The sequence below is a fragment of the Esox lucius genome, chromosome 10 (assembly GCF_011004845.1).
Source record: "Esox lucius isolate fEsoLuc1 chromosome 10, fEsoLuc1.pri, whole genome shotgun sequence".
NCBI classification, from domain to species: domain Eukaryota; kingdom Metazoa; phylum Chordata; class Actinopteri; order Esociformes; family Esocidae; genus Esox; species Esox lucius.
This window is the reverse complement of record NC_047578.1, coordinates 20,912,584-20,926,123: the sequence shown is the minus strand read 5'-3', so window position 1 is coordinate 20,926,123 and position 13,540 is coordinate 20,912,584. Positions and strand designations below refer to the sequence as shown.

The 13,540-nt window shown below is 46.3% G+C and overlaps 1 protein-coding gene across 4 annotated transcripts; it reads right to left on the bottom strand.

Moving 5' to 3' along the window:
* Positions 1-564: 564 nt before the first annotated feature.
* LOC105029760 (zinc finger protein 574) lies at positions 565-12,235 on the bottom strand. 4 transcript variants are annotated; one of them, XM_010903268.4, is made up of 8 exons: positions 12,147-12,235; positions 11,116-11,204; positions 8,579-8,712; positions 7,126-7,876; positions 6,535-7,006; positions 4,995-5,092; positions 1,728-2,122; positions 565-1,230 (listed from the first exon to the last, which is right to left on the bottom strand). In XM_010903268.4, the coding sequence occupies exons 3-8, from the start codon at positions 8,702-8,704 to the stop codon at positions 748-750; spliced, it is 2,325 nt and encodes a 774-aa protein (XP_010901570.2). In that variant the 5' UTR covers positions 8,705-8,712; positions 11,116-11,204; positions 12,147-12,235; the 3' UTR covers positions 565-747. The 4 variants fall into 4 exon arrangements, with proteins under 4 accessions (XP_010901570.2, XP_010901568.2, XP_010901572.2 ...); XM_010903266.5 differs by having other exon boundaries at positions 11,899-12,213; XM_010903270.5 differs by having other exon boundaries at positions 1,728-2,119; positions 11,899-12,213.
* Positions 12,236-13,540: the final 1,305 nt, after the last annotated feature.

The following is a 13,540-nucleotide window of genomic DNA, read 5'->3' as shown; positions in this document are numbered from 1 at the left end:
GGAGGTAGGATGTCTTCACATGCTTTGAACTTGATGAGAAAACCTGTAAAGCTATAATGCTTGTACACAAATTGCAGAGTCAGGAACAGATTTATAGATTGCTTTGTAAAAATCATGTTTAGTTGTTGACTTCAATGGCACATTTTTGTTTTAGAGGTTAGTTCTTTGGTGACATGTCGGAAAAGTGGGTTCTCAGGATCATAGATTAGTTCTCACTTGTTTTTACAAGATGGCGGGTTGATGGATTTTAAGTCGTATTAAATATTATTTCACAATTTAGAATGCATCAATGACGCTGCCTAATTGAGATGTGTGTTTCTGCCTATAAAGCTCTTTCTCATCAACACATACTTGCAGAGGTTGTTAACTGTTACCTTGAATGGATACAACAGGGACATTTGTAACACGTTTCACAAGGAGCATAAACCCCCTTCCAACCAGTGAGAAATGGGGGCATAACCTCGGCAGAAAATGTAAGACTGTTAAAAAGATATATTATTAAATATATATAGATGGTTTTGAAATGTGCCAATTAAGATATGTACTTTGACTACAACATGTATATACAGTAAGCTCTAGTGGTTTTAATGGAATACAGTAGCACATCCTGGAAAAAAAACAGACCTCATGGTTTTACACTATGAAAAAGTGTGTTTTGACGTATTCATTTGGATCATAGTACAAACCGACTCCAGCCCCCCAAAACGGAACAGTTCAGTACAGACAAGATCACTGTCCTTTCGCCCTCTACTCAGCAGCCTGCTCCACGATGACCTCGATGGCGTGCTGCAGGACGCATGGCTCGTCACCAGCGGCGATGGAGGGGTGAAGGAGGACAAGGGGTGTGGGCGGGGAAGAATGAAGGGGGAGTGGACACCCTTCCTGAGAGACTGTTTGGGGCTGTACCAGTAAGATCGTACCCAACCCCGACTGACCCCCCACGTGGTCCGTTACCCCCTGGTCCTTCGGTGGCTGTGCGGGGGGAGGGGGCCGGCAGAGGGGGGTCTTGCGGTGCTTGCCCAGGTTGGAGAGGGATCGGAAGGCCCGGTGGCACGCCGAGCACGAGAAGGGTTTGTCGCCGCTGTGCGTGCGGGCGTGCTCGGCAAGACGGGCGGCCAGGACGAAGCTCTTACCACAGACGCCGCAGACGAAGGGCCGCTCGCCGCTGTGCAGGCGCTCGTGGTCGCGCAGGTGAGGGATCTGCCGGAAGCGCTTGCCACATTGGGCGCACTGCAAAAGACGAAGGGGAGGGGCGGGGGGTCCGTTACGGCTAATGGCAGGGACATTATCCAGTAAGGGGAAAAGGTACTTCTAAGTGAAATTACAAGGCTTTAGGACCTTTGATACTGGACCTGAGTGTTCAGAGATTAATAGGTGGTCTAATGAGCTGGTAAGAGCTTTATCCCTGAGACCCTGAACATGAAATACTCCTCACTATAAATCACTGATTCACTGTCGGAGGGGACTAAAGCTGGACAATTTTCTTGACTCAAACTGGCATTTCGGTTGTCCCAAATTGGCCTAACAACTAACCCAGATTGTCCTAACACCTCAGATTACATTTTGACCCACACAGTGAAGTAGGTTTGCAAAGAACATATCACAAAAATATCCCAGCATTTCATAAATCACAGTTGGAACTTCGGCGTGGGAGTTATGCTGGATGGGAATCCTCCAAATGGGATCCGTGAACCGGGACTAACGCATTGACCTCTTTGACCTCTGACCTGAAAGGGCCTCTCCCCTGTGTGGACCCTGATGTGGACGCTGAGCGATGAGCCAGTGGTGAAATCCTTCCCACAGTGGTGGCAGTGGAAGGGGCGGGGCTTAGGGCGGTCAGCGGTGGCCACCGTGTCTCCGGGTGCTGGACAGTGGGTGATTAGGTGCTTCTTCAGTCCGGCGGCCGCGGCGTAGCGGCGCCTGCAGAGGTTCACGGGGCACCGCAGGGGGGTCTGTCCAGTGTGCGAGAGCCTGTGCAGGTCCAGGCCTTCCTTTGTGACACAGCGGTGACGGCAGAACTCACACTCCAGAAGCCCGGCGCCCTCACGCCGTCTGCCTCGACCCCAACCACGACCTCTACCCCGGCACGTTCCCTTCGCCGCCGGACCTGTGTCCGCATCTCCTTTAAAGACAGGAAAGACAGTGAAATGACATAGCTCTCGCTGAGTGAGCATATATGCTGAAGCATAGGTTTAGAAATATAGAAATTGCAATATCGGTAAAAAAAATACCAAAGTCCTAATTAAACCAAGTCTCCAATGAACAATAACACAAAATCTAATTAAACTGTAACCTACCTAAAGCTCTGAATCTTTGAATTTGTTTACTGACTCACACACAATCAGACTGAGCATTTCAAGGGGCCAAATGAGTCTCAGCAAAATTAATTACATCAAATATGTTATAGTAGTTATATTAAAAACCATTAAACAGTGTTTTATTAGCAACAATTAGGATTTAATAATGAAATTACAATTGCGACATATTGGATTGGATAATGGGAAGGTGAAGTCTGCCTGCGAGTAATGGCAGAGCTAACTTAAAGCACTGTTTAACAAAAAAATGGTGTGTTGAAAAGGGCAATATCTGGGAAAGGAAATATCAATTTATTGTTAGAGCAAGGATGAGTTTTTGGGTGACCCATTTGAGGGTTCACATATGTTAACAGACACTGGCCAACGTGGAATCGGTCAGAATGACCAGAAGCGGTGTTGTGTGGTTCTGTGTGTCAAACAAGCTAAAGCAAGAAGCTCTGAGGCTCTACAAACTATCTATGTATGATGTGGAAAGCTATCATTTTCAAAGTAGGTCACCACTTAAAGGTCTGGAGGGTTACAGTCATCTCGAGGGATGAAGGCTTTGTGATTTAGGGAAAACATGCCTGAGGTACTACACTCACATCGACTGACCGGAATCATAGACAGAAAAAAGGAAGATAGCCTAGCGGTTTTAGTGTCATTTGATCAAGAGGTTCTCCCAACAACTTGTGAGATATATGTGAGATATCCGCCGAGACCAATACACACAGAAGCCACGACAGTTACAAATCTAAAAAGTTTGCACGTGTGGAATGTTTGTAGAATAAATAAGTATGTTGTGGTTGAACTTGCGGTTGAAGTCAGAGGAAATATATTGATGAGAGTCACGATACTGAGTTTCCTGTAAAGGTGAAGCAAGTTGCAGTAGCTAGGATCAAGGTTATACTGCAGGTCTCCTATGTGGAGGCGGTATGAAACAGTTGAAAGAGCCGTTGGGTGGAGATGGTAGTTGGATGTACTTCAGCAGGCAGTGAATGCTGTTCATCAAAAGGATCATGAAACACCAACAGTAAGGGTGGACTTGGTAGCATTTTTTTTTATTGCAGAGATGGTGAATCGCACTCGACATCCTAATCCAATGTCAAAGAAACTGGACATCAAACAGATTCTCCGAACTCGAAAAACTCTCAAGACACGGACAGAATGTTACAGGGAATACTGAAGAGGTTCCCCACTCATGCCTTATGCTCCCGTGCAGGGATCAGAAAAGACAGTTTCATTCGAAGGAACACAGTTTCGGTTTTTGTTGCTTATTTGTATATTTTCAGTCTTCCTTCTCCCCTGTTATTTAACATTATTCAGTGTGTGCAGGCAGTAGACTTCAAAAGGCGATGTAAACATATTTAGAACAGGCCTTCAAGCCGGATAGTAGAAGCAAGACACCATCTAGATGGAAATTACACCCTGGAACAAGTGTGGCAATTCTGGACAATTTGCACATCCTTTTTTTTTTTTTACCTCTTTGAGCTGTTGTGGTAAGACAGCCATAGTCACCAAGTGGACACAAAATTAGGGGGCTAAGACAAAAAAAGGGCGAAATGTGTCTCAGATCTAAGATTACACTCAAATGTCATAATTCCTACGGTAACAATAGAGTTCAGCCCCTATGGGGGATTGGACGGCTAAAAATACTTCATCCCTAATACACATAAGAGGAAATATGATGGAAAAATCGACTGTTTTCAGGCAACGACGTCTTAGCGTTTCATTGCAACCTGTAGTCCCGTACGTATGACAAACCAATGTGACTAAACAGATCCACGGATACAATTAAGGGGTGAACAAAGCGACGGTGGGCTAACTTCATTAGTCAAAGTGAAAGGTGGAGTATTCGCCAGACCCAGGCGACTGCACGAGGTCCCTGTAAGTTGTGGTTCATCGTTGCCCTCGACAACCCCGCTTACTGGGCCGGGCCCAGCATGATTTAATAACGATAACGGAGAACAAAAGAAACAACATAAATCACCGGGTAATGGCCTGTGAAGCCCACAACGTGCCATATTGAAATAGATCACGGGTTTCGACACAGGGTGGCACACAGAGAGGCTGCTGTACAACACCAGTGATAGCACTGGGGGGGGGTCCCCCCGCTCGGATTTGCCCGAGTCTTTCATCTTACACTTTTACTAAAGAGGTTAGTGGCTCACATGGTTATGAAAGGCGATGAATGCTAGCTGGCTTTATTCATGCAAATTAATAGTAGTGTGCTGGCGCGCTCGAGCGTGGAACGATCCGCCGCTTAGCCGAGGGAGCCATGCCGGCTGGATGTGAGGGTTGCGTATGGCGCGGAAACCTCCGTCCACGAGGGCGCATATGCAAAGCAACAGGCACCCTGCCAGCGTAGTCATGCAGGGCATGCAAGCAGGCTCTTGATAAGCCGCCCACGCACATTCAAACAGCGCACACACTCGCGGTCGTAAACACACGGTCGTAAACACAGTCAGACACGCTCGTTAACACACAGTCTGACACACACTAACTAACACACAGATGGAAATCCTGCAGGGTTATTAAAACACATTCAGATAAACGATGAAATACGGATCTCACCGCACAGACACCGCTGAAGACGCACACACACACGCGCAGACCGGCGAAACAAACGCACACAAAGGAGCGCACGTGCACACACTTAAGCACACACGAACGCGCGCGCGCTATTAGCATTACTCTGACCTTGGTGTGTGAGGGCATGTCGTTTCAGCCTGCTCTTGTGGAAGAAGTGGTCACCACAGACGGAGCAGGTGAATGGACACCTTCCCGTGTGAGAGTACCTGATTGCCCAAAACAAGGTGGGAACAAAGGAAATGGAACCACAATTAAAGACGCTTGTGAAATATGGAACATTTTAAATGAAAAAACACTCATTTCCAAAGCAACATTTGCAAGAAAGAGTCCTGCCCCCCCCCCCCCAAAAAACCTAATCAGACAACCGCTATACAATTGTTTCTGTTGACCAACATGACCCTTATATAAAACCTCTGACCCTGCCTTTATGACTGTCAATCCTTACAATGAACACTGTGTGTGTGAGTGCGTGCGTGTGCTCATATGATGAAGTCTAATGCAATCAGAGACCTTCTGAATGAAAGTTAATGAGTCCTGGCAGACTGTCATTATTTCCATGCCCCCCGCACAGTAACTAAATGAGAGCAGGTTGGATGCTGGAGTACGGGCTTTATTTCTCATCACAGTGCCGGGCTGTGTTCGTTAGGCGCCAAACAAAGGAAAACAGACTAAAACGGGCAATGACAGTCTAGACCAGTTTAATACGAACTGCTTGTTTGTTGTGTTCCGGGCGATAATCCTATTTATCTACAGCGGGCCATAATGAATATCCCCGTGGTGTTTATGACGGGCGGTGACGGGCGGAAAGAGCCTTCAGCCATGTTGCTAATAGGCTAGGCAGTCACATGTAGCAACATAATGGTAGGTCCACCAGACAGGTCTCTCAATCTCATTCTAATGTCCTTGTGTATGGGCTATTATATTTTTATTCGGATCAGTCATTAGCATTCGCAAAAGCAGTGTCAATTCTTCCTGAGATCCACATAAATAAAAAATAAAACTATATAAAAAAGCATAATCCCAAAGATATAAGTAGTATTTCTACCTGTAAACAAAAATTATAGGTTATATGTCCCTTAACACGTCATCTGATTGCAAGGCTTTTACTGCTGAAATATGAATGAAATACAGAAAATCTATTCAGTTTACTAGTGATATCAAAGTGGAATTATAATTATCTGTATATTAATATAAGTAAATACTATTACAATTGTACCACTGACTCAACACTGACATCGCAGCAAAACTAGACCATACAAGACCATACAAGACCATACCGTACCGGTTTGTTTATTAAACGGAACTTGGTTAAATGTACCAACAGGTGGTCGTATATTTTGCCAGGACGTTTGCAATCATGCTCTCGTGTGCCCGTGATGAAGCCTTCTTAACTGTCTCTTAGATAACAAATAATAAAAAGTGTTTGAGTATTGTACTGCTCTTAATGAAGAGCAATTGGCAATCAGCCTAGCATTGTGCTGCATTACAATGCAATTACCAGTGTATTTTAAAGCAGACACCTTGACTAAGAGGCCTTATCTCAGCAGGCACAGTGAGGGGCCCCCGTCACCTCGAAGGGGATGAACGGAGAACAACCGAACGGAATTTCATTCCAGGCGGACTGAGCTCAACCAACGGTCAGGCGTACCTGTGAACCGGCACCTGGGAGTACCTCCGGAAGCAGCGCGGACAATCTGGGCATTTGTATCTAAAAAACGGAGGGTACTTCTTCATCCCCTCCTCCTCGACTCCCCCCTCCAACCGTTCACCACCTCGGCTCAAAGCGTCCCGGCGCTCGTGGAGCACGTGGTGGTTCTTCAGCGTGCCCAACTGCGTGTAGCTCTTGCCGCAACGCAGGCAGGTGTAGCGCTTGCGGGCGCTGTGGGCGAAGCGGTGGCTCGCCATGTTGCTGTTGTCGGCTAGCGCCTTGGGGCACAGGTCGCACTTAAAGGGTGCGAGCCCGGCGTGGGCCCGGATGTGGGCGTTCCCGCAGTTCCCGCACTGCGGGCGCGGCCCGAGAGGGGGGTCGGGCGTGGGCCGGGAAGGACCGCGGTCGGGGGTGGTGGTGGCCAGGGTGACGGGTGGACCGGTCGGGATCTTGACTCCATCACTCAGCACAGCTAAAAAAAATAATGCAAGTCAGTGATTTGAACAATAAACATGCTTTTTTGCTAACTGTACTCTCCTGAACGCAGTCCGTTTTGGCAAGCTCCTGCAATGAACCGTGTTTAGTACCTACCATTGATCCTTCCGAGCTGGAAAAGAGGCCTAGGTTTGTTCGGATCCATGCGGTGCTGCTTGCGGTGGTAGAGGTACTTGGTGGTGTTCATAAAGCCCTCCCCACACACCTCACAGTGGTGTAGCGCCCCCACCAGGCCATGGGTGGTCGTGCGGTGCAAGACCAGCAACGCCTCAGTGCTAAAGCCGGAGCCACAGGCCGCACAGAAGAAGGTCTGGCCAAAGGAGGAAGCAACTGGATTGGAACTAAAGGTAACGGGGTTGATAGGCATGGGAGTGGTAGAGGGGGCCTTCTGGGAGTCTGAGTTTGTTTCGGATTCCAAGCGTGTCTCTGCGCTATGTTCACGTTCCGTGCCTCCTCCTTCGTCAATCTCGTCTTCCCTTTCTCTGTCCCCCTTCACCTCTACTGTCCCCCTTCTCCCTCCATCGCGCCATCCCTCTCTCCCCTTCTCGTTGATTATCTCAGAACGACAGTCAGCACCAACATCCTGGTCCACCAGTTCTGACCCAGTGGCTGTTGAACAGCTCCCCAGCTTGCTGTGCTTCTGCCACAGTCCTAGGGACTCAAACAAGGTCTCACATTCCCGACACTGGTAGCGGATGAGCAGGGCCGGGCTGTTCTGGATCTGGGTCTGGGCGCCGTTGGACTTGAACAGGGAAGATCCTAGATGAAGCCTGGAGCTAACTGTCTTTTGGGCTCTCAGGTGGTGCTGAGCAGGTTCATGTGGAGTGTAAAGTGCCACTCCAGGGCTCTAGAACATCACCAGAGAAATGCAATGAACTGAAAGGAACTCTTGAAGTTTCAATCAAAGCAGTCAAAAAGAAACATTCACTTGAGTCAATATTGTGAATGGGTAATGGGTAGTGTTTAGACGCTACGGAGGCGTTTGAATGCTTGTCTTTAGAGCAAACCTGTTGCTAGCTGATTAGCTTGTTGCTAAGGATGACAGGTAGCAAGGGACTGGTTCCCAGCAACATTACACATTAGCTCAGGCAGTGTTACACACCAGAGTCCTCGAGGGCCACCAGGTCTGCTTGTTCATGTTTTTGATTGGTTCCTGTCAGTGACTAAAGACGACTTCCTGGTCCGAGGCTCCAATCGCACTCTATTCCCTATTCCCTTTGCAGAGCTCTAGGCTAAACAAGAAGTCAGACCCATGCAATGTCTTCAATCTGGCTTCATCTGGTTTCATTCATGAATCCTTTAATATTTGTCCACTAAAATAAAACCACTAATATTGATTCCAAAACCTGTCTACTTTTGCCATTCCGGTCCTTTCAAACCTAGGGACAACTAGGGACAGTGGAGAAAACAAGACATTACTCTGGCCTGGTTATTGGATCTCTAAATATTTTTCAGTCAGGCCGGTGGAATCCATGACTTACGGATAACGACCAGAGTACACTCATATTTATCCAACGTTTTTGTTTGGCTTCTCCTTTGAGTGCGGTACCTTAGCCCACGCTGCAGGTGGCGCTGCGTCGACGGGTTGGCAGGTGAGCTGATGGGAAGCCACCACCTCCAGAGAGTCGAAGATCTGGCAGCAGCTGGAGCACAAGTAGAGGGCGGAGGAGTCCATTCCTGCAGCTGAGGGAAAGGCACAAATAACACACAACCGAATGCAGAATAAAACACAGTACACACACACACACACACACACACACACAACTACACCAAACACTGAACCACACGGCAGCCCAGTAAACACACCGTTTCAGCTTTCTCCCTCCCTGTCCCGTTACATGCTTAGTGATGGATGATGCAGGGACACTGACAGACTGAGGCTGGCTGCACATTGGCTGTTCCCCTTGGGGGGTCGATGGGTGTTAAACAGTCGCGGGGAGTTTCTCTTTCTTTTGTCTCTCCCTCTGTCTACTTGGACTCTCTGGGTGTGTGTGTGTGAGCTTTCTGAGGGTGTAACAGATGGTCATTCACTAACTGTCTGGCTGGGGACCCCCTCCACGTCCACACACACTCATACACACGCAAATAATACCGACAACGAACCTCACAGCAGATGGATCACACAGACACATGCTGCACCATTTGGTTTCCTCCGGATTGGATGGTCTGTCCGCGTGTGTCCGTGTGAGTGTGTTTTGGTGGGGTTTCCAGCCAAATAGTCGTTTCAACTCTTTGGCCCTCCAAAAGCTCACAGTCACACAGAGCGCAAGTAGAGAGAGAGAATAACAAAGAAAGTGAGAGCGAGAGAGAAGAGACACATAAAGAGAGAGACCCGTGCATGAGGATCTGGCTCCATATGTCCGATACCATTAATAACATTCCCACTTTGATTCTGACCTTGATAGGAGTCAGGAGAGTCTTGGAGACGAATAGGTTTTAAGCGCTGTGGAACAGAGGTAATTTCCTGACTTGACATCACGTAGCGGGAGAGAGCAGTGCCCAACACAACTCCAAGGGGATATGAGAGATTGCAGATAGTAATGTTTCCCGGTTCAAAATGCTTTTGACTTTGCCGACGGCATGTTAACCTAGGACACCCAGAGTCGACCCCGACCGTAGTGGACTGCCGCACGGCACAGCTTAAAAGCCAACACTCCACACCGAGAGCCCAAGCAAGCACTTTTCCTTTTATTCCCAAACGTGTTTGTAGAATGTAACACAAGACTAGTGAAGAATATGGGGGGGGGGGGGTCTCATAGCCGGCGGTTCACAGGGACACTGTTGTGCTGATAGAGCTACAGAATGCCAAGCAGCCTTCAGTGAGCAGAGCCGATACTGATGGATTGGGCCCCATAGGCCCCTGGGGTTAACGGACTATAATGTGCAAATGGTGAGGGATTTCAGAGGAGATGAAACCGTTTTGTTTTTAATCCCCTAAAAGCTTTGGCACTCGATTTTCCTTGTGCTCTCTAACACGACGCTCGAGGGTAGATCTTCTTTTACTGATTAAAACAAATTAAGGGAAAATATTGGCAGTTAAACGCGCGCACAGGTTGTATCCTGGCAACACAGCTTTACATACTAAGTAGAGACACACTGAACCGGCCTGCGGGATTTCAGCGCCTGAAAGTCGTGGAATGAACTAGCCCGTAGGCCTTAGTTGCTGGTGTCATTGCGTGTCTGAAACACACAGGCCTAGGAAAAGCCTGTCACAAAAAGATAGACCATATTTGGCCTGGGCATATAGGCATATTATTCAAGCCTTGATCTTCCCACATTTTCTTTTGTTTGAAGGCCATTCTGCCCCTACCCAGCAAACATGTCCACGATGGCTCGACTTGGGGCGAACATATTGGCTCGGCATAGTCCTTTGCTTTTTGGCTTTGCACTGGCCTACATGGCATTGCCCCTGTGTTGGCAGACCATATCTGATGAGGGCAGTCCTCACCTTGCCCGAAATTAGCCCAACTTCCCCCACACTGGCATTCATGTATGGGGTATTTATATTGGACATCACACAAGACAAACTGAGAGGACACTCAGTAATGGTTACACATGAGGATCCTGTGGCTATAGAGCTATTATGTTCTATGGGAAGGGGGGGGGGGTGTCAATGGTGTCAGTGAATGTTTTAACTTATCTTTCCAAACTACATGAGTTGCAGGTTTTGCAAAACACACCCCGGATATTTGAATGAGCCCCCCCCCCCCCCCCCCCCCCCCCCACTACAATTTGGAAGTAGCTGAGCTTGGTATGGTCTATCTTGGGTTTTTGTGGGCTAGTACTTTGTCAGACTGGTGCAGGCTAGCCCGTATTGGGTTAGTGTGAGCTTGGTGTGGGCCAGCCTGTGTTGTGCTTTTGAAGGCCAGCTAATCTAGGGCTGTTGTGGTTCTGTCTGTGTTGGACTTGGGGTGGGCCATTCTATGTTGGGTTGGTGCAGGCTAGCCCATGTTAAGCAGTTGTGTGTTAGGTGTGAGTTAGAACAAGCTATGCCCATAAATGTATGCCCATAAATACTGAAATGGGGCAAATGTTTACTGTGTAGTAAGACCTGAAACTAGGTGATGTAAGGGCAAGTTCACTAACCAGGAAGCTTGGGTTTTCTATACGTCCATGGGGGTTGCCAGCCTCTCGTCCGTCAGTGGCACAGTCAATTTAGACTGCTATATACTGGTCTTAAAAAGGAGAGAAAACAATTCATTCCAGTAAAACCATTCCAGTTAATGTCCAAAACATTTTCCCTGAACACTGAAACTTAATTTTGTCGGGAATGCTAACTGCAATTCGTTGTACTGTTCTTGTACAGTTTAATGACAATAAAGTTGAATCTAATCTAATCTAGACGGTGTCTGGGTAACTAATTGGGTATGTTGAAATGCTGCAGTATTATCCATGAATTTTACATTTGACTACAATTTTATGGTGCATCAGGTCGCTTGTAAAATCAGTGGTCTAACCTTCAATGAGTCTGAAATCCATCCATGCCTAACAAGTGGCACTATTTAATAACAAACATTGTATGGGTTTAGGTTAATAACAAACACTTATGGGTATAGGTCATAGACTGGTATAGGTGTAGAATCATGCATCAATCTTATGCAATGTCGCCCCCTATTGAGCTATTTATAACAGTCCCAGTTAATGGAATGATGAGTGTGTATGAAAAGAGAGAAGACTTGGTGTAGGTGGGTAATATTCCTATAATATATTCGTTAAAATAATTTTTGTTTCACGTTTCCCCGATGTTGTTGAAAACATTGATGCAGTTATCTTATGTCATACGACAAAATAATACGGATTTCGTGTGCTCCAGCACCATTCTTTAGGGATATGCATTTGATTTATTCTGTTATTGTGGATTAACAGTACCTTCAACTGCAAGTCAGGCAAGTGGAGTTACTTGCTATCCCAGCAAGCTTAGAAATGCTCTTTTTCTCGTGCTTTCTGTGGTACAATGGCCGCTCCATTATAGGTCGATTTTCTGTTCTCCCCATTCTTTAATTTATTTTATTCTTACGAGAACATGGTCAATTCAATATAAATGAAACGCTGCCTCTCAAATAAGCTTAAACAAAAAACGCGCTTTCAAAAAAGTACAGAAATATTTGGATACTTACTGCACATCGACCGCAATCAAAATGTTCCGCAGAACAGTCGATGATGTCCTATGCAGTAAAACTCTATTCGATTGGTTATTTGCTGCGACATCTCAACCAATCACGCAACGTCTTTGGAGTATTTATGCGCTACAAAGTAGCAAACAAGTGGCGCTGGGTAGTGGGTTTAAGTACGTATAAAAGTTGTCTATTGCGCTGTTTGGCAGATGTAAACAGCCGGATGATGCAAAATGCTTCAGGCTCCTTTCAATGCAGTAACAGACCGGACACAATAATAAGTAGCAAAACGATATATTAAAATAAAAAAAACAGAAAAATAAAATAGAATATTAAATAGAACATACACACTTTTCTAATATATTATGTTCAAACACTAGCTTACATGAGATTCCACCCCCACCCCCCGCCCTTGGACTTTTTCACATTTTGTTGTGTTACAACATGAACTGAATAGAATTTTGACACTGAATAGTACAAAAAAATATGTATAAGGTGGAAAAGTTAGCAGAATTGTGTCAGCCATTTCATGACAGGGAATCCAACAGTGATCAAGCTAAGCAGTGTTCCTAAGTGGTCTAGTCTCACTTAAGACAATAATATACCATTTCCTGGCCCAGAAATGCTCCCTAGCTGATATGGCAAGATGTTTGAGGTCACTGTCTTGCTGTGTGATGAAGCACTGTCCACTGAGTGGGGAGGCATTTGCTTGTCCTTTTTTCAGAAAATATATTTTTTTACTTCACAATTAATTCTGCTGCTCTGCAATAAGCAGTTAAATCATTAATGAAGCGAGCCAGTTCCAGTGGCTTCCATACATGCCAAGGCATAACCCTTTTTTTTTTAACCATATCTCACAGATCATGTGAAATAAATTGGCATTGCTGAGAACACTTCTCCAACATTTCCTCCTGGCATCACTTTTGTCCATGTTAATCTGTCTAATCTGTCCACAATACTTTTTCTTTAAACTACTCTGTACTTGGTTAGGTACTGTACCACATCAGGTGAAATGCTAAAACCATAACTCACAATACGGAGAGCCAATGCCTACATCCCCTTGTCCAGGGGTGCTTAATCATGACAACCCTCCCAGCCCTGCAAAAGAAAACCAGACAGCGTGGGAGGGATGTCACACAACGCTAACTAGTGAACACCAATAACAGAATTACAAAGGTAACACTGCAAGGTGAACACCTCTGTGTATGGTAGTGGTTGATACATCCACACCTACCTCCTGTTTCTGATTGGTCAGGCGGTTGTTTGTTTCCATTGTTGTAGTGAGTATTCTTTGGTCACCCACTGTAGAGCTTGTACTTAGGCTACAAGGCTGTTTGCACTTTGACATTAACAGGGCGTTGCTTATTTATGTGTTTTAAACCTTTCTTATACATTTT